Here is a 23,043-nt window from a genome sequence, read left to right on the forward strand (position 1 = left end):
CACCCTCCAGATGCTTTGGATGACAACTCCCATACTCCCTTGCCATTGGCCATGCTGGCTGGGGCTGATGGGTGTTGTCATCCAAAACGTCTGGGGGGCCTCTGGGTTGCCTACCCCTGCACGAGGAAGTCCTGTGTGATCCCCATATATATATGGACAAGAACATAATAGTTCATATGAACAGATATTACTGATTTCTAGTAATATCCGTCAGACCATACGTCTATCTGGTTTAGTATTTTCTACTCCAAGTAGCTGAGGTTCTTCAAGGTCTCAAGGAGGAGGACTCCCAACCCTGTTAGGTGCGAATCTGTTTAATGGGAGATTCCAGGGACTGGCTCTGTGACCTTCTGCATGCAAAACATGCGCTCTACCACTGAGCTATGGCACCGCCTCTTCATGTCAGTGAAGCTTATTCACGAGGGCCTCCTTCTGGAATTGCGTCCAGTGGCTCAGAGTGACTGTTGCCCACACGGCCCCCGATTCTGCCAGCTGAAACAGCCACCTCCCCCAACCTCATAGTGGGCCACCTCTGACTGTGCGGACAGTCAGAAGCCTAGAACAAGACATTCATTAAGCAGGACATCCTGCCAGGTGTATGGAGCAACCTGTTTTGACTTCTCACCTGTAGGAGGATGTGCTCACCCGTGCCGTGACTTCCTCCTTGATCTGCCGGTTGAGAGCATCCACTGCCGCTCGCCCTTTGCTGCCCTCCGGTGGTGCGGAGGACCCCGGCTGCTGCTCCTGCTGCACCCCATCCTCAGTTAGATGGGCCCTCTTCTTGGTCTTCTTCACTCTTCCTTCTTCGGGCCTGGATGGCTTGCCTGCCGCTGCCTCTTTCCCTTGCTCCTCCTTCTCTTGGCCCACCTGCGCCTTCTTCCTCCTCTCTTGACTGCCGGACCGTTCCTTTGAGCCCTTGTCGAGATCCACAGCAGGGATGGGCATCTGTTTCGGGATCCAGGGATGGTCCCCTCTCTTGGGGATGGGCCAGGGGCGGAAATCCTTCTGGTATTGGCTCTCCTTCTGAAAGGGCGTCTCCGAGGGCTGGTATTCACTTTTCGGCTTGTAGCTGGGCTCGGGCCTCTGCACTCTCCAAGGTTTGTAGTCCTGGCGCATCACCGAGTCGGATGACACCTGCTCCTTCGACTGGGGCTGCCCAGCTCTGGGCACCCCTCCCGAGGACGTGGGCGCGTGGTCCGCAGCTGCAGAGGTCGCCCAGGCAACTCCATCCAGGTCACCGCCAAGGGCAGCAGGCTGGGTCTCGATGGCCGAGGATGGGCGTGGCTGCTGTTGCTGCAGAACCACCTGAGTCCCTGGGATCTCGGTGGCTTCGGAGTATTTGGTGAAGACCAAAGGCACCGCGATGTCTGCTTTGTCTAGCTGGTTCCAGAAGCGGGCGATGCAGCAAGCCCGGCTGATGCATGGCCAGGCCATTTCGGCAGCCTGGCCCAGCCCCGCCCCGCCCTCCACGTCTGAGCACCTGCGCGCCCCTCCCTCCACACAGACAATGAGCCCACCAGCTCGGAGGCCACGCCCTCCCCTCCCCTCCCCTCCGCTCCGCCCCGCCCCGCCGAATTCCACAGATGCAATTTTGCGCCCCGAAAAGAGTCACGCAGCTCCCAGTCCGGCCTTGTGCGCGCCGGCCGAAGCCAAAGAAAACCCCGGCGCTGTGCCAAAAGGGGGCAAACAAAAGCAATAAACGATGACTTGTTTTAAGCGCGCGCGCGCGCAAGCTACAGAGTCATTCGGAGAGGAGGAGAGGCAAGATGGCCTGTGCCTCCCGTACTTCGAGGATTAATAGTTTATGAATCCCTCCCCCCCCCCCAAAAAAAAGGGCTAGGGAAGCAGGTATGGAGGGAGCGAGGGAGACGCCCAACCAACAGCGGCTGGCGAAGCAGGGGCGGGGCTCAGGCTCTTCCCCCTCGCCTCCCCTCCCTTTGCCAAGGTCCGGCCGGGGGCGAAGTCCGCCGCGAGCCCCCAGGGCGGCCGCCGGGAGCCTGGCAAGAACCCCGGCGCCCTCCCGGCCGGCGGGCAGCAGGCGACGCGTGCGGCGGAGGAGGTCGGCGCAAGGCGCGTCGCCCGGAGGAGAGGGAGGCGGATCCCGGCGGCGGCCCGGCTGAGGACGGGGCCGGGGAGAGCGCTGGCCTGGCGCCCCGCCTGCTCGCTCGCTCGCTCGCCTCGGGTGCAGACGGCAAGCGCGCCCGGAGAAGCCGCAGAAGGCGGCGCAGCCTCAGCGTCCGGCCGGAGCAGCAAAGGCCACCATCGCCGCCGCCGCTGCAGAGAAGCGGGCCCCGCCCAGGCGCGCGCCCAGCAAAGGACGCGCGGGGGGGGGCGAGGCGAGGCAGTCGGATCTCCTGCCTTCGTCAGCACGCACACGCCGGGGGGGGGCGCGCGGGGAGACGGCAGCCCTTAACCCCTTCCAGCCGGCCGGGCGAGGAAGGCGGCTCTCCCCGGGCGGGGGCGCAGGGCGGAAGCGGCCGCGGCGCCCCTCGCTCTCGCGCGCCCGAGGGGCGGGCCGGCGCCCCTCCCGAGGGACTCCCGGCAGCGGGGGGGGGGAGGGGGGCGCTGCCTCGGAAGCCTGTCCGGCGCGTGGCGCCCGCGCGCCCAAAGGGGCCACGTGCGAAGCCGGGCTCTCTGGGGCCGCCGCCGCCACCCAGGCAGCAGACCTGGGCGGTGGAAGGGACTGTACCACCGCAGGCGGCGGGAGGGTGGTGGTGGTGGTGGTGACGTTTAAGGCTGTGCCACTTCAGACTGCAGGGTGTGCGTGTGCGTGCCCATTTTGGACTGTGCCACCTCAGGCTGCAGGAGGGTGGTGGCGGCCGTGACTTTTTGGACCGTACAGAGCCTCTTGTTGAGGGTGAAAGTGGAGAGTGCAAAAGCTGGCTTGAAACTCAACATTAAAAAAACGAAGATCGTGGCATCTGGCCCCATCACTTCCTGGCATATGGAAGGGGAAGAAATGGAAGCAGGGACAGATTTTATTCTCTTGGCCTCCAAGATCACCGCAGACGGTGACTGTAGCCATGAAATTAAAAGACACTTGCTCCTTGGGAGGAAAGCTATGGCCAACCTAGACAGCATAGTCGGAAGCAGAGACATCACCTTGCCGACAAAGGTCCGTCTAATCAAAGCTGTGGTTTTCCCAGTAGCAACGTATGGCTGTGAGAGCTGGACTATAAGGAAGGCTGAGCGCCGAAGAACTGATGCTTTCCAACTGTGGTGCTGGAGAAGACTCTTACGAGTCCCCTGGACTGCAAGGAGGTCAAATCAGTCCATCCTAAAGGAAATCAACCCTGAGTGCTCATTGGAAGGACAGAGACTGAAGCTCAAATATTTTGGCCACCTAATGCGAAGAGAAAACTCCCTGGAAAAGACCCTGATGCTGGGAAGGATTGAAGGCAAAAGGAGAAGGGGACGACAGAGGATGAGATGGCTAGATAGCATCACGGATGCAATGAATATGGACTTGAGAACACTCAGGGAGAGAGCTCAGGACAGGAAGGCCAGGCATGCTATGGTCCATGGGGTCACGAAGAGTCGGACACGACTGAACGACTGAACAACAACAACAACTTCAGATTGCAACTGTGTGTGTGTGTGTGCATGCGCCCATTTTGGACTGTACCACTTAAGACTGCAGGTGTGGAGGTGTGCCAGTCCGGACTGTACTACTTTAGGCTGCAGGTGGGTGGGTGTGCCATTTTGGAATGTGTTCCATGTAAAAGATTTCTTGCAGTTTTTTTTTAAAAAACAAATTACCACAGCAGGGAGAAAGGAAGTAGTCCAGCGTGCGCCTTACTGTGCTAGTTTTCTGCTTGCAGGGTTTGTTTGTTTAACATTGTGGGAACATTTCAAAATGTGATTCCTCACCTACAGCCCCTTCTTCGACCATCTCATTTTGCTGCATGGGCAGACCAGGCCTGTGTGCATAAACAAACGAGGGAGAATAAGGCAGGAAGGAAGTGCTGGAATGGTGTGATGGTAGAACGGAATGCAACGCTTCGGCTGGGGAGGAGATACCTCTTTGAAGTTTGTCCCTAAACGAACAAATGAAAAATCCCTGCCAATAGAAAATGAGCAGATAAGGGATAGAGGTTCTAGTCCAGCCCTTTGCCTGCTGTGCTGGTTTTCTCTTTGAGGGAGTTTTTCCTGTACCGGAGCATTCAAAATGGCATCCCTGCCCCCAAAGTCTAAAGTGGCAGAGTCCACTTGGCCGCACTCTAAGCCACAGGTAGACAACTTGTGGCCCTGCAGATGTTTTGGCCTACAACTCCCATCAGCCCTAGCCAGCATAGCCAAAGGTGAAGGATCATGGGAGTTGTAGGCCAAAAAAATCTGAAGGGCCACAAGTTGCCCACCCTGGCTCTAAACATTATGTAGTGGGTGGGGGAGGGTCAAATAGGACTAGGGCACAGCACAACCCCCCCCCCCCAAGCTGTTATTAGCAATAGAGGAGAAAAGGACTCATGTAGGCCAATTTAACCCAGACAAATGCTGTGAGAGAAAGGCTTCAGCACTTCTCCCCAAGTTCCATGGTCCCAACTGAGTTCAGAGCCCCTTTGGGGCTGCTTTTAAGGCTAAAATTGGACTGGGGCTCAGGATAATAATAAGAAATTAGGCGGTCTGCTCATGGATCACCTGTAGGCCACCTCAGACACACTCCAGATGTTCAATAAATTTGTGAGAAGGGTGGCAGGATTGCACCTGTGAACTAGGCCTCCACTTCCACTCTCACTGTTTATGCCTCCCAGACACATGTTCAGCATTAGCATGAACATGACTTACACGCATACATTGTTTATTATTATTATTATTATTATTACTATTATTATTTGAATTGATAAGACACCTTTCCCTTAAAAAAAAAAGACCCTAGGCACCTTACAAGAAAATTATTAAAAAGATACAAAATATAAAACAGCTGAAACCAATTTTCATTAAAATACCAAAACATGATACATACATGATACTCTCATAGAGAAGCAATGCGCGTGACTGCTGCACATGTGGCCAACGGTGGTGGTGGGGGGAACACACGCACACCCAACATCACCTTCAGGTACACTTGACAAATTATCTTCTATTATTATTATTATTATTATTATTATTATTTCCCCACCTTTCCCCCTCTTGCAGTGAACCCAAGGCAGCTTACACGGTCCTCCTTCTAGCCATTTTATCCTCATAACAACGCTGTGAGGTAGGTTAGGCTGCGAGTCGGTGACTCTCTCAAAGTCACGCAGTGAGCTTCATGGCCAACTGGGGACTAGAACCCGGATTTCCTGAGTCCCAGTCCAACAGTCTCACCCCTACACCACAGTGACATTTTTAGCATATGATCTGTCATCCTTCTTTTTCCTAGGCAACTCAAAACACCCGCCCCCCTCCCATGTCCTCTTCTGCAAGCTTGCTGCTGGACAGCACTCCGGCATGGCTGCCGGTCTTTATTTCTCAGACAGGCATTTTCAGAACTAAATACCTTTGGACAGATCCCCAGGCAACCCAATAGAAAGAGTGCAGCACAAAGGCATGAAGGAGCAGAGCATAATGCATTAACCCCTCCCCGCTCCACGCATGCTTTAATCTATCATTTAGAAATCTGAAAGGCGGATCATAGGCTATTAGCATGTTGGGGGCACTGAAAATAAATAAAACCCCAAAGTCTCTAGAGTTGTGTTTGTGGCAGGGCTGGTAAACTGGGCTGAATTCTATACCTGGGATGAGGGATTTTCACCTTCAGAGGCATTTCTCACAGCTAGGGAAGGAAAGAAAGTGATCTAGACTGCAGCGCTACCTTAAAAAATAAATGCTCTCGAGACCGGAGTAACACATGCCCACGCACCACCCACATCCACACACTGACTTTCAAAGAAACACACAAAACATGCACGCACCTAAATTTTACACCCACTTTTTAGGAAACAGAGAAGCAACTAGAAATCCAAGAGATTTGTTCAGGGGAAAATGCAATCCTCCAACCCCCAGCAAGTATTCCATTCTCTCCAAAAGACTATGCTAGGAATAGCCTGACACCATCATCCTTCTAGACAGCTTCACTGCAACCACATTTAGAATACTACATAGAGTTCCAGTTGCCTGATCTTAAAAATGATATTGGAGGACTTGAAAAGATACAGAAAAGGGCAACTTTAACCATCCAGGGGTCGAAACACTTGCCCCATGTGGAGAAGCTTAGGGAGAAGCATTTTTTAGCTTAGGGGGGCAGGGAAGAAGAATGATGAAAGGCACAATCCTATGCATGTTTAGACAGAGAAAAGGCCTACAACTCCCAGCATTACCCAGCCAGCAAGGCTGGGGAATGCTGGGAGTTGTAGGCCTTTTCTCTGTCTAAACATGCATAGGATTGTGCCCTAAGAGTGTAATCCTATACATGTTTGCTCAGAGATTTCACTGCGCTCAGTGGGACTTACTACTGAGCAGACAAGTAGGCATTATGCACTTATTAGGGAGTAAGCCCCATTGAAGGCACACTGGTTGCATGATGGGAGTTGTAGTCCCACTCATCTGGGAGGGGCAGCTGGTTGGGGAAGGCTGATGCAGATATATCAAGCTGGATGCCTGAGCATAAGGCTGCTTTCTGCATTCATTCCTCCTCAAGCCCAGGAGAAGGGTGGGGAACTCATTCAATCTGTAAACCCCTCCCCGCTGTTGCTTGTGCCCACCAATCCAGCCTCCTATGTATTTATTCATTTCATTTCATTTCTATACAACCCAATGACCAGAGCTCTCTGGGCAGTTCACAGAAACTGAAACCACAAAGTGCAGCGTAAAACAATATAAAATATGAAAGCTTAAAGCCGCAATATAATAATACAACCAGAATAAAACCTAGCAGCAATGCAGAGATTTAAAATACAGATTTAAAACACCAAAGCTAAAAGACTAGGAAGCTAAAACGCTAAAATACGGGGAGAATAAAAAGGTCTTCACCATCTGGCGCCGGAAAGAGTACAACACGGAAAGCTTTCACAGGCAGCCCTCCCCTGGTTGTCTCACCAGCCTTGGGCAACCAGGCGCCATCCAGATGTGGTGTACTACACCTGCCATCATACTCAGCCACCCTGGAGAGTTGCTGACAGTCAGTGTAAACCAGCCTGCCCCCCTCACCTGGTGCCCTTCAGATGTGTTTGATTACCACTCCCATCACACCCAGCCAGCATGGCATGATGGGACCTGTAGTCCAACACATCTGGAGGGTGCCAGCTGGGAGAAGGCTGTACTATACAGAAGGTTGGCCATATGGGAGATGGTGCTCCGTGTATCCTGGATCTTTAAGGGTGCAAGCCTATGCATGTTTAAACAGGAAACAGTCCTGCAGTCCTCAGCACGCCCCAGCCATGTTCAGAATTGTAGGACTTATTTTCAGTCTAAACATGCATAGGATTGTGCCCAAAGCCGTTTAGGGCTTACGGGTTTTGCTTTTTGCATTGCCTTGTGATGCCACCACCCCACCTACGTACCTTTAGCCCCCATCCCAATATCAAATGATGGGCCTGCTGCCAAGAGAACATCATCGAATGGTACCGGATAGATTGCTGAACCTTCAGACTTTGTGATATGGGTGTAATCAGCCTCTTATCAGGAAATGCAAGAGCAGTGACTTAACTTCAGCGTTGCCACTGTGAGGCTTTTGCTGTCAAAGAAAGCAAAACATCCACTGTACGATAAAACTGTACGATAGCGGGAACCTGAGCAGATAAAAGCCACAGCAGCTGATACTGCATTGTCTCGCCATGGATAGATGTTGAAATAGCGCATGGGTAAGAGAGGAGGGAGGCCAAGGAGGAGAGAAATGTTGGTGGGGAAAGAGTAAGCCCTTGTTTCTCACACACTTGCAGAGGCTGCCCTTAACAGGGCCGGCCCTACCCCTAGGCAGAGTGAGGTAGCTGCATCAGGTGGTGTATGCTGGGGGTGGTGAGGTGTTGGAGGACAAAGCTCTGTGTGCCACACGGCCCAATCTGTGCCCTCTAAGCTATAGCCTGCTGCCCTCAGGTGGATCACAGGTGCAATTTCCATGGCTGAAGTTAAGATTCTGTACATGGAGTGGAGGCGGTGGTAAACTTATCCTTTGCCTCAGGCAGCACCCATAGAGGGGAAAAGGTCTATTTTATCAGAAGATCCATTATAAGCCCTTGACTAGATGATAGGGTTGCCAGATGATCAGGAAAGAACAGCCTGACCTGCTCTTGTGCCTTTAGCAGCAGCTTGATATGCAGAAATTGGCAGGTGAAACTTCTCACAGCATGGAGATAAGACTTAAATTTAAAGGGACGGCTCCCGTGGCCAGCTGGAACATTGCCTACCCTGTAGGGCAGGTTGTTATGATTACTTCTGCATTATAGAACAGCTCTGAGAGATGGTGGAGGTGAGATTTCACAAAGTGCTCTTGAGCACTAGGCTCGATAGATTCTGGCATTGATTGGGTGCATCAGGCTACCAGAGAAGCTTTTGAAATGGCCATAAGTGGAGTGGCAGATGCTTCTTCGCTGAGACTTCAGTGAGACTCACCATCTAGCACCTCTGGAATTTCAAGTGCTGGGAATTCAAAACATTGAGAAACAAGCAAGGCACTTGGAAGAAGTCCATGCTGCAAAGAACAATTCTAAGCCATTTCCTTACCATTAGGTCAGAGGAGGCTGATGATGTCGATGTCAGTGGGGCCGTGAATATGCTCTGGGTTTCAGTCAGAACCCATCAGAACTGTAAAGGAGCTATCTAAGGTGCTCTAACTGGTTCTGACTGAAACCCAGAATGGATGGATGCACTGCCCCACTGACATCAAAGCCAACAGCCTCCACTGCATTAGGTATTTGCATTGCCATTTTTCCAAACCAGACCCTGCAGTGGTGCCTTTTAATAACAGCTTGATCTGCAGGAATTAGCCAGTGAAGGCTTTGCATGTGTGGTGCGGGGATAGACATTAGCTCTGGCTGTTTACCGCAGATTGAGTCCCTCTTAAAGGCGGAGTGGCAAGGGCCAGCTGAACAGTTGGCAACATAAGTGAATATTTGGGGCTGCGGCAGACACCCACGCATCACAGTACTGCGGCCTTCTGCAACCACGTGCCCTCGAGATGTGTTGGACAACAACTCCCATAATCCACCAGTCAGCACTGCTGCTGTAGTAGCAGTACTGTATTACTTTCTCCCGTACAGTCTGCCTCTCTTCTTCTAGAGCTGGACTTTCAGCTTAACAAAGCCACGTTTGCTGGGGAATTCATTTTGTGCAAGTCTTTTTTAGCCTTAGTGCTGTCTGCAAATACAAGAGACCCTTATGTAGGCTGACTAACAAAAGCCCTGTTGGTGCTCGCTCCTTCTGTATTAAGGAGAAATTGTAGTGCTGTGCTGAATAATTTCATTCACGTTCAATCTGATAGAAAATAAATTGCTTTCGAAAAGAAATTGAAAGGAGAAGAACATTTCAGGAAAATTCTTCTACATTGGGTTTGGGGTTCTTGTGCTTCCCTTACTTATGAGGTGGCCAAAGAGTGTGTGTGAGTGCCCTGTCTTTCGTTGTAAAGGGTGCTGTTGTGCTCTTGTACGTCTTGTGGGTTTCCCATGGGCAGCAAGTTGGCCACAGCATGAACAGAAGGCTGGATCAGATAGACCCATGGTCTGATCCAGCAGGGCTCTTCTTAAGTTCTTACGTTCTTAACAGAAAGAAAAACCAAACACAGAGCATCCTGTAATGATTAGGTAACCTCAAAAAACAAAGAAGCTGTACTACAACCCCTGCCAATGATGAACCCTTCCTGTGAGAAACTGTTGGAGAAATTCTTCTCCCCCTGGAGAAATTTAGTGAAATTCTCTGCCCATAAATAAGATGAAGAATTTCGAGATCCCATTTATTTATTTGTTTGTTTGTTTAAAATATTTATATGTTGTTGTTCAGTCGTTAAGTCGTGTCCGACTCTTCGTGACCCCATGGACCATAGCACGCCAGGCCTTCCTGTCCTCTGCTCTCTCCCGGAGTGTGCTCAAGTTCATATATTTAAATACTGCTCCACATCAAAAGATTCTGGAGCGGTGAAGAACAAAGATAAAAGAATAAAATACCATATTAAAATAATTAAAACATTTTAAAAGAAACAAATTCTGAACTTAATAGACTGCACTGGTCACTCAAGGAAGGCCTCTTGAAATAACAGTGTCTTCAGGAGGCACTGTAAGCAGCACAACGTTGACGCCTGCCTGACCTCCAAAGGCAGAGAGTTCCACAGGAAGGGGGCCATTTGCACACAGCTCTAAAAAACAGAACCTCAGAGATGCCTCAACTTTTGTTAGGAGCACACGCACCTCCATGGACAGACTAGCGGGAAGGATTATGCATTTGAAAGCCCATGAAGTCCCAGTCCCTCCTGGAAGAAGGAACCCATCCTGTTCCTAAATGTGTTTACTCAGGTGTGTTTACCACTGAGACCAATGGAATTTACTTCCAAGCAGGATTGCATAAGATGGAACACTTCAGGTATTGCAGGAGTGGGGAAAGCATAGCCCCACAGCCACCGGATGTTGCTGGACTGCAACTCCCATCACCCCCCACTATTGGCAATGCTGGCTGGGGCTGATGGGAATTGCAGTCCAACAACATCTGGTAGGCCACTTGTTCTCCACCCCTGATGTATGGCGATTCCACTACAAGGATGCGGCCATGCCAGTAGATTTGGGCGCAAAATCTTTCCAGTAACATGCTGTCCCACCCACTGATGAGTATACCTTTATAATGCATGCTTGTTGAAAAACAGGCGTGTTCCATTCTCACATTACATATTCTGGTGTACACTTTTTTTTTTAAGAGAAAATCATATACGTACATCTAAAAAAAATGTAAAAACCAGCAAAGAGTCTTTTGGCTAATTGAAAACTAACATGGCATAAGCTTTCATGATCTATAGTTCACAAAAGCTTATGCCATAATTAATGTGTTAATTAATTAATGTGGTTTAATTTGATGTAATTAATTTAATTTAATTGATTAATTATATAATTAATTGTGTGATTAATTAGTTTGATTACATTACTTTCATTACTTTAATCAATGTGATTTTAATTAATGTGATTTTCAATCCAGTTTATAGTCTATAAGCTTCCATGGTCTATAGCCCAGCTTATGCCATAATTAATGTGTTCGTCTTTAAGCCGGGGTGCACAACCTGGGGCTGCTCCCTTTGTGGTCCCTGCTGCTTGAAAGGGGAGGGGCATCATCTTGTCCTTCACTGCCATAGGCAGCGAAATGTCTTGGGCCAGCCCTGCATCCAGCCTCTGTAGCTGAGGGGCCTGGATAAGGGCCTCGGATGACAATGTGAGCTAGAAAAAGGGGCTATTCCTGCAGCGGACCCTCTGATCGGAGGTTGTGCCAGTGCTGTGATGCATTGCATTGGCTAAACAGAAGGAGAACATTTTGCGGCCTGAGGGAAAGGACAAGATGGTACAGCCTCACCATACCCTGTACAGAAGCCAACTGGACTGGCAGTTGAATCTTACTTCAACCTCAGTGGCACTGCCTGTTTAAAACAGATCGTGAAAGAGCCCAATACCTACATGCTCTCACTTTTGCTTCTTTGAGAACCTCATTTCCTGACCTACGCTTCCAAGCCATGCCCACACCATTCCTGGATGGACGATATAGGCATGTACCAAGAAACCTATGGTTCTGTATCTGTGGTATGGGAGAGTTAGAGGATATCGCACCTTATTTACTGTACTGCCACCTATATCAAAACCCCAGGGAGAGATTCCTGGGGCAGATCTTGGCATCCTTACAGGGTAAAAGCATCTATGTGAAGAGTTGCTGGTTACTGTCAGATTGTGTTATGCTACACACAAAACAGCTTTGTTTGCTACAGCCCCCAAACATATTTGTGCAATCACTCTGAATGCTATTGCAGTAGACCGTTCAGATGATTTGTTTACTTGATTTCTGTCTACATTCTGTTATTGCATGATGTATTAAGTTATGTTGTTTGTAATGGCTATTAGTCGAACACAATAAAATGTTCTGACTCTGATCTTGCTTCAACACTGGCGATGGGATAGTGTCCTCCACCACCCCTGAGGCAGCAGGCTAGTTTAGGGGTCCCAGGAGCAGTTGTGTGCCATACATAGTTCTGTCTTCAGGCAGAGGGGGGACAGCTGGGGAGTTCAGGAGGACAAACCAGGAAGCCAGCACTGCTCCCCGCCCCCCCCGGATCTGACACCTGAGGCAATTGCTTCAATGTGCCTTGTGGTAGGGCTGGCCCTGCACAGGAGAGGATCATAGTTACAGCTCTAAAGTGTTGTATTGGCTCAATTACTTGTGATTCTTCTTAAATCAAAGTCCCCTAATCTCTCTCTCTCTCTCTCTCTCTCTCTCTCACACACACACACACACACTCCATCAGTTCAATCTTGCAGAAATGGGATGGGCTTCCTCCAAAGCCGAATCAAGTTCCATGCTAATTGCTCATTGTGTAGCAACGCTCCTTTAATACTGTGTCAACAGAAGCCAGAGACTTTGCTCTCTCTGACTTTCTCCACTTGAAGAGCTTCCCAGGGCCTTTTGGCGAAATCCCTCACATTCAAGCTGCACAATGAAGATTGAATTTGCTCCCCGCTCGCTCCCTCTTGAGAGGCGACTCCAGACTGCTTCAGTTGTCCAGTGGGTCTTCAGTTTCTTGGGCCTAGGTAAAAAGATCTCCTTATTTTTCCTAAGATGTTTAGGCTGCAATGCTACACACATTGCCCTGGGCATAAGCCCCATTGAACTCAATGGAACTTAATTCTGAGTAGAATGTATAGGATTGGTCTGGTAGCCATTTGTCAGAGTATTTGCATTAATAGGGTGGCCAGATGTGAAAGAGGACAGGGGCTCCTGCACCTGAAATAGTTGTGCAGAAGAGGAAATTTCAGCTATTGAAAGTATAGGAGCCCTAACCTCTTTTCCACCTGGCCATCCTAGGGCCAACAGAAATTGGTGAGGCCCATGGAGCAGGTCTTCAGTTTAGTCAATGAAATCAGGTCTCTCTAAGGCAAGCCCCTTCCTGTCATCCATGGGAAGGAATGTATTAATGTGATGAAACTACTATACTGGCTTTGTAGTATTAGCAGTGTGAAACTTGTCCTTATAGTTCTTATGCTTATCTGTGCTGGAGAATATCTCTCTACGGGCTTAGGGGCTGTAGCTCAATGGTAGGGCCCTTGCTTTGCATGCAGAAAGTCCCAGGTTCAATCCCCAGCATCACCAGGTAGGGCTAGAAATATTCCTGCCTTAAACCCAGAAGAGTCGCTGCCAGTCGGTGTCAACAATACTGGGCTCGATGGACCCATGGTCTGATGCAGTAGAAGGCACCGTTCCTGTGTTTCTAAGCTTGAAGCTCTGGGCCAGTTGAGTTGGCTGAATCTTGCAAACTATAATTCCAAGTGAAGTGGCTGAATAAAGGGCTGACTGAATCCAGAAAGTGAAGGGCTTGGCTAATTTTACTGAGTCATAATCAGAGAGTTCCCCGGCGGAGCAGCCAGATGTATAAAACAGCAGAGCAAATCAGGCCAGGCTTCTAATGTAATGAAACGACTACTGCTACAGAACATACTGGACATAGTAGTCTTTTTATACACCAGAAACTCAGGCTAAAAGGAAACATATTTGGCTCCACCTGGCTGCTAGATAACATTTCCTCCCCTTTTGACCCCTGTTTGCATCTACTGCTCTCTGATGCCTCTGGAACTGTTCATTTGCTCTGCACCCAGTGCTGGCTGAAGGTTTTGGGGGCCCTTAGGCAAGATACCTTCAGTGGGGCCCCCTCCCTCAGTGGGTCTATCTTCTTCCCAGCATGTTGCCAGCTACAATCGCTACTCCTCCTCGTCATTGCTCCCACTTGCTTGCTTGACAGGCAAAGAACCCGTGAGCAAGTAGGCCGAGGCATCTCCTGCTCCCCCTTCTCACCACCACCGTTGCCTGGGCCAGAGGGAGAGGCAAGTGAACAAGTGGAGTGCAATGGTAGAAAGGAGGAGCAACTCCAAGCGGGCAGTGGGCCCGTGCTGGGGTGTGGGCCCTCGGCAGCTCCCCAACCATGCCTACCCTTCCTTGTCTCCAGTCCTGACTGAATGGATGTGAAACTGAATGATTCATCCACCTCTAGCCTTCTGGACTCCCTGCCTTTCTATTCCCAAAACGTTTGCTTTGAGAGCAATAGCCATTAAAACAAATCCAACAGTAATCCCCAGTAATGCCTTTTGGCATGCAAGATGGGAATAATGGCCATTTTTAAAAGAAATCCTCAGAAATGTAGCTGATTAATTAGATTTCATTTCTTTCTTTTCAACGTTTATCATGCCTTTCCAATGCAGTCCCCAAAGTGGCTGACAGCTATCATTAAAGCGAATGACGGGAACAAGCTTTGAATATGGGGCTCCTCCTTCACACAGCCATTGTTGTCTGGGTCAGAGTGAGAGGAGGGTGAAGAAGCAGGTTGCAATGGGGAAGCGAAGGAGCAGGTCCAGAGGGTTCTTGTCAGTGGGCCCCCTGCTGGGGTTAGGGCCCTGGGCTGGTGCCCAACCATGCCGACTCTGGACCCCAGCTCTGACCCTTGCCGTGGCACATGATCGCAGCTTTAAAAACTCCAGGTACAAATGAGCCCAAAGCTTGCACCTTTCCTTGGTGTGATCCCCTGCCTTAGATATTCCAACCATCATGCCAGGAGAAGCTTTGTCTGTGTGAATTCCACATGCCAGGCACCCGTTAAAAGAATAGCAGCAGTGCCAGCCACAAAATATAGCAAACATAAGAAAATACCATGGCAGCTCTGGCCAGCAGAACAATTTTGAGGCCTGGTCCCAGAGAGTTGGAAGTTAAGAATATTATGCTTCCTTGTGGAGGAAGAATGTCTGTTGTTGTGGCTCATGAGAGCAAAGAGGCAGCATGTTGGGTTATGTCGTCCCTTCAGAAAAAATGGCTGCCGTTTCCAAGGCAACAGCATACAGCTTGGGAAAGGATACCAGTGTTTTAGGAAGCCCAAGGCAGGGCTGGCAAACAGAGGAGCATTCAGGACTTATTGGAGGGGATGATAAAGGAGCAGCAGTGATGAAAACAAATTGAATGTATGAAGAGCCCTGCTGGATCAGACGAAGGGCCCATCTCCCCAGAAATCTGTTTCTGATGGTGGTTAGGCAGACAGAAGTCTCTGGGAAGCCACCAAGCAGGGCAGGAAGGGATCAGCCCATCCCTACTTTCTGGCTCCAGAGTCTTGATATTCAGGGTACCAGTGGAGGCTGGTGGCCCCGATGTCAGTGGGGTGGTGTATCTGCTCCTGGTTCCAGTCAGAACCAGTCAGAACTCTAAAGAACTATCGAAGATGCTCTGCAGAGTTCTGACTGGAAGCCAGAGTGGATTCACTTCCCCACTAACATCAGAGCCACCAGCCTCCCCTGCAGGATACCCTGCCTCTGAACGTGGTGGCTCCATTTCACCATGGATAGACCCATCCTCCTTTTGGGGTGCCTCTAAGCTCCCCTCCAAGAATGTGTTTGGAAAATTGCCAGGTAGGATGGTGGAGCTAAAGCAGATGCTTTGTGAAGAACGCATCGCATCACCAAGTGCTGCTGCTAAACTGTCACCAGTTCCAAACCGGGTCACCACCATTGTTCCCCAACCCTACTCCTGCGTTGTTAACAGCAGGCTGACACCTAGAAATTCAGCAGGTGAAGCTTTTCCTGGCAGGGACATAGAATAATGCCGGGGGTGAGGAGAGTTCCACCCAACTGATTTTCTGTGGCATTTGATGGCTTCCAGTTAAAACACAGAAATTAAACTGGCAACTGTTTGCCCAGCGCTTTAGTTCCACACCAGGCGAAGCATTTCTTGCTAAATTTCTGGGTGAGTGCTAAAGACACAGGGGCTTTCAACAAGCTCCCTGCAGGAGACGGGGGACTGTAGCTCAGAGGCAGAGTCTGTTTTGCAGGCAGAAGGTGCTGGGTTCAGTCCTGGCATCTCCAGTTAGAAGGTCAGGTAGCTGGTGAGGGGAAAGACCCCTTCTCTGTGTGAAACCCTGGAGAATGGCTGCCAAGCATAGCAGCCAGTACCGGACAACTGGATGGGCCACGGGTCTGGCTGGCAGCTTCTTCGGCTCCTCTGAGCAGGCCTGCCTGCAGCAAACAAGCCATGCTGGGTTGGCCTTGGGAACAGCTACGCCTGCCAACCTCTCCAGAGCCTCCTCTAATGCGCTGTGCAGCCAGGCTTCTCACCTGGTTCTGAGGGCTCGATTCTGAGCCCTGGATGGGAGCAGAAGGACCTGCCATTTGTTAAAGGTAGGGTGGCCAGGTGGCCCACTTTACAGAAGGCAGTCCTCTGTTTGAAGGAGGGCTCTCTTTGAGGGGTCGCCCAGCTCAAGTCTGGTTTAAAGTTCAAGAACCGTGAGGAAGGAGAGCAGGCTGGGGCCTTGAAGTTGCCCACCAGACTGGGCCTGCATGCAGGTCTTCCTCACTAGGGTGAAATGTATTGCATTTCCATTACTATTTCAAGGTAGTAACAATCTCTAAATTTGTATTTATCCATATAAATCAGCATTCACAGATGGTACGCAAATTGGGGCCCTCTTTTTGCCCTCTTCTCTTTTTTTGAGATGCGTTTCCTCTTTGGCGGCCATGTCCAAGTGGTGCCATCCTAGTTCAAGGGAAGTGAGCATGTTGTGCGTGTGTGAACACGGTCTTGTTCCTTCCTTGCGGCTTTTGCTGGCCTCCTCTTCACCAGCCTCGGCTCTGGGAACCTGAACCATCCATCAGCTTGCCTGTGCCAGCCGTTCTGCCCATTAGCAGATGGGCTCAGTGGTGGCAGCCGCTCAGCGCTGCCGCTCTCTGCAGTTGCCATGGTTATGCGAATGAAGCAAAGGCCTCGGCCGCCCAGACGAAGCGAGAGAAGCTGGGAGACCCATTTTGTTTTCAACGGGCAGACAGACGCTAGACATCCTGGCATGCAAAGCCATGGCAGCTGTCAGCAGCCAGCTCTGACGTCAGGCCTCTCTGCGATTCCTTTCTACGAGGGACCGATATTCTCAGTCAGCCTGCCCACGAAAGGAGCAGCAGTTTGTGCAAAAACGGGATGCCAGAGGTCCCTTTTGTGCCAAGAACAAAGGCAGCTTGTGCTAACGGCATGGCAAGGAGCCGTGTACTCTGGTTCTCCAACCATACATGTGCCCTCTTGGCAGTTCTTGGTGCTGGGTGGCATGGATTGGGCCCTGTGGAAGCAGCTCCCCAAAGTGGAAGGGTCACATATGAACTGGGCCAGAAACCCATGGTATAAGGAGTGTCATGGGCTGTAACAAAATACATACATATGCCATCAGCAATGTTTTTGTGCAGGTTTAAGTCTAGCAACCCCGTGGTTTATCACCTTGACACCACGCATTTCACTCTCGATTCCACTGCAGGTGAAATGCATGGCGTAAAGATGATAAACCCTGTGATGCATTGCATTTATGAGCAAAATATACCTGGCACTTTTAACTGAAGCAATTGCTCCTATTTAGGAAGCACCAAGTTTCATCTGTCTGTAACCACCAACCTGTCATTCAAAAGATCTGGACATGTTCAACTGATTTATGTCAAGCAGGTGTGAGATGGGGAGAGGCTTCAGTTTCATGGTAAAAAACAGGCATTGTGTATAGACAGTTCCAGGCTAGGAAACTCCTCTCTTTGCCTTAGAGAACTGCTGTCCATCAGAGCAGAAGAATAATGGGAGAGATGACTCTGTGTGAGGCAGTTTCAGCATAAATTATGTTCATATGTATTATTATTTACTAGATAATGTTAGGGATTATGACTGGCCTTAGAGTTTTAATTTTGCAAAATGCTTTATAGTCTTGATTGTGTTCTACCCTTCCAACAGCCTTATGAGGTAGGCTATTATTATTCCTATTGTACAGAGGGAGGGGGAAATGGAGTGAGTAGAAAATGGCTTGAAGCCAACCAAAAATTCCACAGTACAAGTGAGTTTTGAACCCATCTTGTCTCCAGGTTAACAAGTCTCACAACCTGATATAATAGAATCCGTAGCAAGTTAATGAAAGACCGGAACTATACACAGTATTCCAGTTGTGACTGGACCATAGAATGTGTTCATGCACCGAAATGTACAGTAAGGTTGCTTGCTCCTTGTCTATTGACAGAAGCTCCAGACAGGTTCAAGCTAGAGAGAAATAAATCAGGTGAATTTGTTTTCCCCAGCCTGGAAATGTGGCAAAAGTGTTCTCTCTTAAATTTCTGACTGCCAGGCAGCCATAAAAACATAAGAATAATAAAATAAACAGCAGTCCTATTTTATAAGCTTATGAAATGAGAGAGAACTGTTTGTGCTTACCCCAGCCTAGGAGTTATTGTCTGTTCCTGAACAGAAATCCAGTGAAATCACCTGCCCTCAAAGGAGACTCCCCATTCAATGCTCTTAGTTTGTCTCCTTGCAATCAGGAGGGGCATCCAGAAATGTGGATTCAGAGTGCAATCCTATGCATATTTAGACAGAAAAAGGTCCTACAACTCCCAGCATGCTGGCTGGGGAATGCTGGGAGTTGTAGGACCTTTTTCTGTCTAAACATGCATAGAATTGCACCCTTTAATAGTGTGAAACACCTTTCAGAGCAATTCAGTATATAAATACTATATAAATTCCTGAAAAAATAAATATAGATAACTAATTCACAAAGAAACTGGGAGCCCCCCACCCCCAAGTTAGGTAATTCTTGTTGTTGTTGTTGTTGTTGTTCAGTCGTGTCCGACTCTTCGTGACCCCATGGACCATAGCACGCCAGGCCTTCCTGTCCTGTGCTCTCTCCTGGAGTGTGCTCAAGTTCATAGTCATTGCATCGGTGATGCTATCTAGCCATCTCATCCTCTGCCGTCCCCTTCTCCTTTTGCCTTCAGTCTTTCCCAGCATCAGGGTCTTTTCCAGAGAAGGTTGAAATACTATGCTCATTTTACCTTGGAATACGGCCCCATTGAACTCAACAGGACACTTCCAAGAAGATAAGTATAAGATTGTGGTGTGAATCATTATCCTAGCCAGGTAGGGAGGTGCTTTTCTTGTGAGTGGCGGGGATAATGTTTAAACAACCCAACCACATAAGGGCCAAATCGTGTACCCCTCCAATTTTATCCAATTGGAAGTTCACTTCCAATTTTATCAATCTGAGACTGAGGAGAAAAAGGGATAATCATTGTATTTATGTCCTGCACATGGGCTTCCCATTGGCATCTGGTTGGTCACTGTGGGAAACAGGGTGCTGGATTAGAAGGGACGTTGATGATATCCTGCACGGCTCTTCTTAAATGCATGTAGGAGAAGTCTATCCTTGGCTATTACTGAGGTTACTTTCAGGGCTATCTTCCCATGAATCTGCCCAGGCCTTGCAATTGGCCTTGAATTGTTTTAGAACTCAGAGTCAGTGAGACCACGGAGTGAAGGAAAAAGAGTTATTTATTTAACGCGCGGGCTTAAGGCTGGAATCACTTCCAAAGAGCCAAAAGCTCTTTACATCAGCAAATTGTTTTTATAGACATTATGACACATATGCAAAATCTCCCCCGCCCCTTTCTGTGTGGGTTTGCAGTATTCAGCATTTCCTCTCCTAGCACCATTGTTTATAATACAAGAAATGGGTTATAGGGTAGCCATGATAAGCAGAGAACAGCAGAGAACAGCAGAGAACATGATATACATATCACTATGACCTTAGCCTTTGTTGACAAGTTAAGAGATTCCTGCGTCTCGTCAGCTTACAAACATATATTTCAGAGAGCAAGAGCTCAGCAAGAACATGAAGCATGAGACTGCATGAGGCTACTTAGTCTGACCCCCGATATGGCTGCTACAGAATGACCTGCCTGCTGGTCTCAGATTAAGAGATACCAGGCTGATGGGTATCAGGAACAGAACCTTTTTGGTGGTAGCCTCTGAATTGTGGAATTCCCTCCCCCATGGAGGTGCTTACCGCCCTTCATGGGTTTCTTTCAAGCGGACGATAAAACATATTTTTATTTATTTATTGACAATATTTGTATACTGCTCCACATCCAAAAGATGTTGGAGTGGTAAACAGGAGATAGGATAAACAAATAAGAACATAAGAAGAGCCCTGCTGGATCAGACCAAGGGTTGGGCAAACAGGAGTCGGCCAGGGAAGTTCGGAAGGGGAGGTCAAGGGGGAGGCCCCTAATGTTTTTTTCCCATTTCCATTTCTTTTTCTCCTCCCCCACTTTCCCTCCCATTTTCCCCATTTTTCCCCATTTTTTAAAATTTCTTTTTCTTGTAACACACACTTCCATACTAGTGGGACTCTGCTTTTAACCTCCAGTGAGTAGAGGACCAGGCACAGGCTACTCTAGAACAGTCAGAAAGCTAGACACAAAAAGGGAATAGAAGCTATGGAAGGAAAAGACTCTCCAGTGGTGGTGACCTGCAACATCCGTGCCGTGTTTGTTTTCTTGCCTGAGAACAACATGGCCTATACATGCAACAAGTGCAAGTTGATCACGCTGTTGGAAGAAAAAGTAAGAGGACTGGAGCGGTGAGTGTTGACCCTCCAGGGAATAAGAGAACACGAAGAGTTCTTGGACAGAATGATTGGAACTATAGCAGCAAAGTGAAGAACAAAAGCTAGAAGAGCAACAGCAAGCTGAGGCAGAGGAGGAAAATGCTGAGGTGAGGAAAAATGAAGTAGAGGATACCCCTTGGAAAAGGGTGACAGTTAGGAGCAGAAGAGCTGGAAGCCATTCTGCACCAGTGGAGGCAGTGGAACTAGGGAACTGTTTCCAGGTACTTGAGGATGAGACTGGGGGACAGCATGCAGAGGAAGAATTACAGGGGAACCTGCATGAGAGCGAGCAAGAGGCTGAACGTCAGTCAAGCAGAGGCAATGAAACCAAGGCCTACAACAAAAAGAAGAGAAGAGTAGTAGTAGTGGGAGACTCCCTGCTGCGTGGGATCAAAAGCCAAGTATGTTGCGAAGACCTGTGGACTCGCCAGGTATGCTGTCTCCTGGGAGGACGGATCGGAGACGTGACTGAAGGGTTGCCTATTTTATTTATTTATTGCATTTATATCCCGCCTTTTTTCGTCCAAGGAACTCAAGGCAGCATACATGATCCTCCTCCTTCCTCCATTTTATCCTCACAACAACAACCCTGTGAGGTGGGTTGGGCTGAGAGTCTGTGACTGGCCCAAAGTCACCCAGTGAGCTTCCATGGCCGAGTGGGGATTAGAACCCAGATCTCCCGATTCCCAGTCCAGCACTCTAGCCACTACACCACACTGGCCTACACTCATAAAGCCCACTGACAGGTACCCCTTTCTTCTCATCCATATGGGAACAAATGATACCACCAAGCAGAGCTATGAAGAAATCACATCAGACTTTGAAGCTTTGGGAAGGAAACTCAAGAACTTTGGGGCCCAGAAATTTTCTCATCCATCCTTCCAGTAGTTAGAAGAGGGACAGAAAGGGAAAGAAAAATACTCTGGGTGAATGACTGGCTACAAAGGTGGTGCTGGCATGAGAGATTTGGATTCTGGGACCATGGGCTATACTTCTTGGAAGATGGACTGTTGGCAAGGGATGGGTTGCACCTCACAAAGGCTGGGAAGAATGTGTTTGGCCACAGCATGAAGAACTTCATCAGGAGGGCTTTAAACTGAATCCTACGGGGGAGGGAGATGTAAAGTTGGGGGTAACAATGGACAAAGGCTCATGCATCACAATGGAGAGAACAGATCTAATAGCACCCAATAATCGTCTTCAAAAACATGTCGGAAGAAAGCCAGACTATAAAGCATATGGTCTTCGATGTCTATATACTAATGCCCAGAGTATGGGAAACAAACAGAATGAACTTGAACTCTTATTACAGGAAGGAAATTATGACTTGATAGGTGTAATTGAGACTTGGTAGGATGACTCCCATGACTGGAATATAGCAATTGAAGGATATAAGGATATAAGGCTGGGAAGAATGTGTTCGGCCACAGCATGAAGAACTTCATCAGGAGGGGTTTAAACTGAATCCTACAGGGGAGGGAGATGTAAAGTTGGGGGTAACAATGGACGGAAGCTCATGTACTGCAACAGAGAGAACAGCTGTAATAACGCCCAATAATAGTCTTCAGAAACATGTAGGAAGAAAGCCAGACCATGAAGCACATGGTCTTCGATGTCTATATACTAATGCCCAGAGTATGGGAAACAAACAGAACAAACTTGAACTCCTAATACAGGAGGGAAATTATGACTTGATAGGTATAACTGAGACTTGGTGGGATGACTCCCATGACTGGAATACAGCAATTGAAGGATATAACTTGTTCAAAAAGAATAGGAGGAACAGAAAGGGAGGTGGAGTTGCACTATATATAAAAAATACATATCCCTGCACAGAAAGACAGGAGGATGAGCTTGGTAGCTCCATCGAGAGCATCTGGATCAAAATAAATGGAGCAAAGAATAAAAGGAACATGGTGGTTGGAGTCTACTACTGGCCACCCAATTAAGGAGAAGACGAAGATGAAACTTTTGAAAAGCAAATTGCCAGTGTTTCAAAGAAGCATGATTTAGTAGTAATGGGGGACTTCAATTTCCCTGATATTTGTTGGGAGACAAATTCTGCAAAACATGGCCCCTCCAAGAGATTCCTGACTTGTGTTGCTGATAATTTCCTCTTACAGAAAGCAGAGGAAGGAACTAGAGGATCGGCTGTCCTTGACTTGATCCTAACCAACAGAGGTGACTTAGTGGATAAAGTAGCATTTACGAGAACTCTGGGGGAAAGTGACCATGTTATACTTGAGTTCTTGGTTCTAAAGGAAGCAAAAGCTGAATGTAGCCAAATGTGTACCCTAGATTTTAAGCCAATTTTAATAAACTCAGAACAATGATCAGTAAGGTCCCATGGCAAGCAACTGCAATGAGAAAAGGAGTCCACGATGGGTAGGAGCTTTTTAAAAAGGAAATTCTCAAGGCACAATTACAAACAATTCCAACAAGAAGAAAAGGTGGAAGACAACAGA

The 23,043-nt window shown here is 48.7% G+C and overlaps 2 protein-coding genes across 3 annotated transcripts in view; one reads left to right on the forward strand and one right to left on the reverse strand.

The window, feature by feature from the left end:
- MAP6 (microtubule associated protein 6) overlaps positions 1-2,282 on the reverse strand; it is a 54,564-nt gene extending 52,282 nt beyond the window's left edge. Inside the window, exons 1-2 of one of the 2 annotated variants that reach the window (XM_084842428.1) lie at positions 2,158-2,282; positions 626-1,535 (exon numbers count right to left, since the gene is read on the reverse strand). In XM_084842428.1, coding sequence (XP_084698554.1) covers positions 626-1,434 — 809 coding nt within the window. In that variant the 5' untranslated portion in view covers positions 1,435-1,535; positions 2,158-2,282. Of the gene's footprint in view, positions 1-625 lie in introns of both variants that reach the window. The other variant, XM_084842427.1, reaches the window with a different exon arrangement.
- Positions 2,283-12,467: 10,185 nt separating this feature from the next.
- The window catches only part of MOGAT2 (monoacylglycerol O-acyltransferase 2), a 67,484-nt gene continuing 56,908 nt past the window's right edge, over positions 12,468-23,043 (forward strand). Inside the window, exon 1 of the mRNA XM_084842429.1 lies at positions 12,468-12,683. Within this exon, the coding sequence (XP_084698555.1) occupies positions 12,590-12,683 (94 nt within the window). The 5' untranslated portion in view covers positions 12,468-12,589. The remainder of the gene's footprint in view (positions 12,684-23,043) is intronic.

This window comes from Heloderma suspectum, chromosome 3 (genome assembly GCF_057233095.1).
Source record: "Heloderma suspectum isolate Gila_16-S chromosome 3, 16-S_ref, whole genome shotgun sequence".
NCBI lineage: Eukaryota > Metazoa > Chordata > Lepidosauria > Squamata > Helodermatidae > Heloderma > Heloderma suspectum.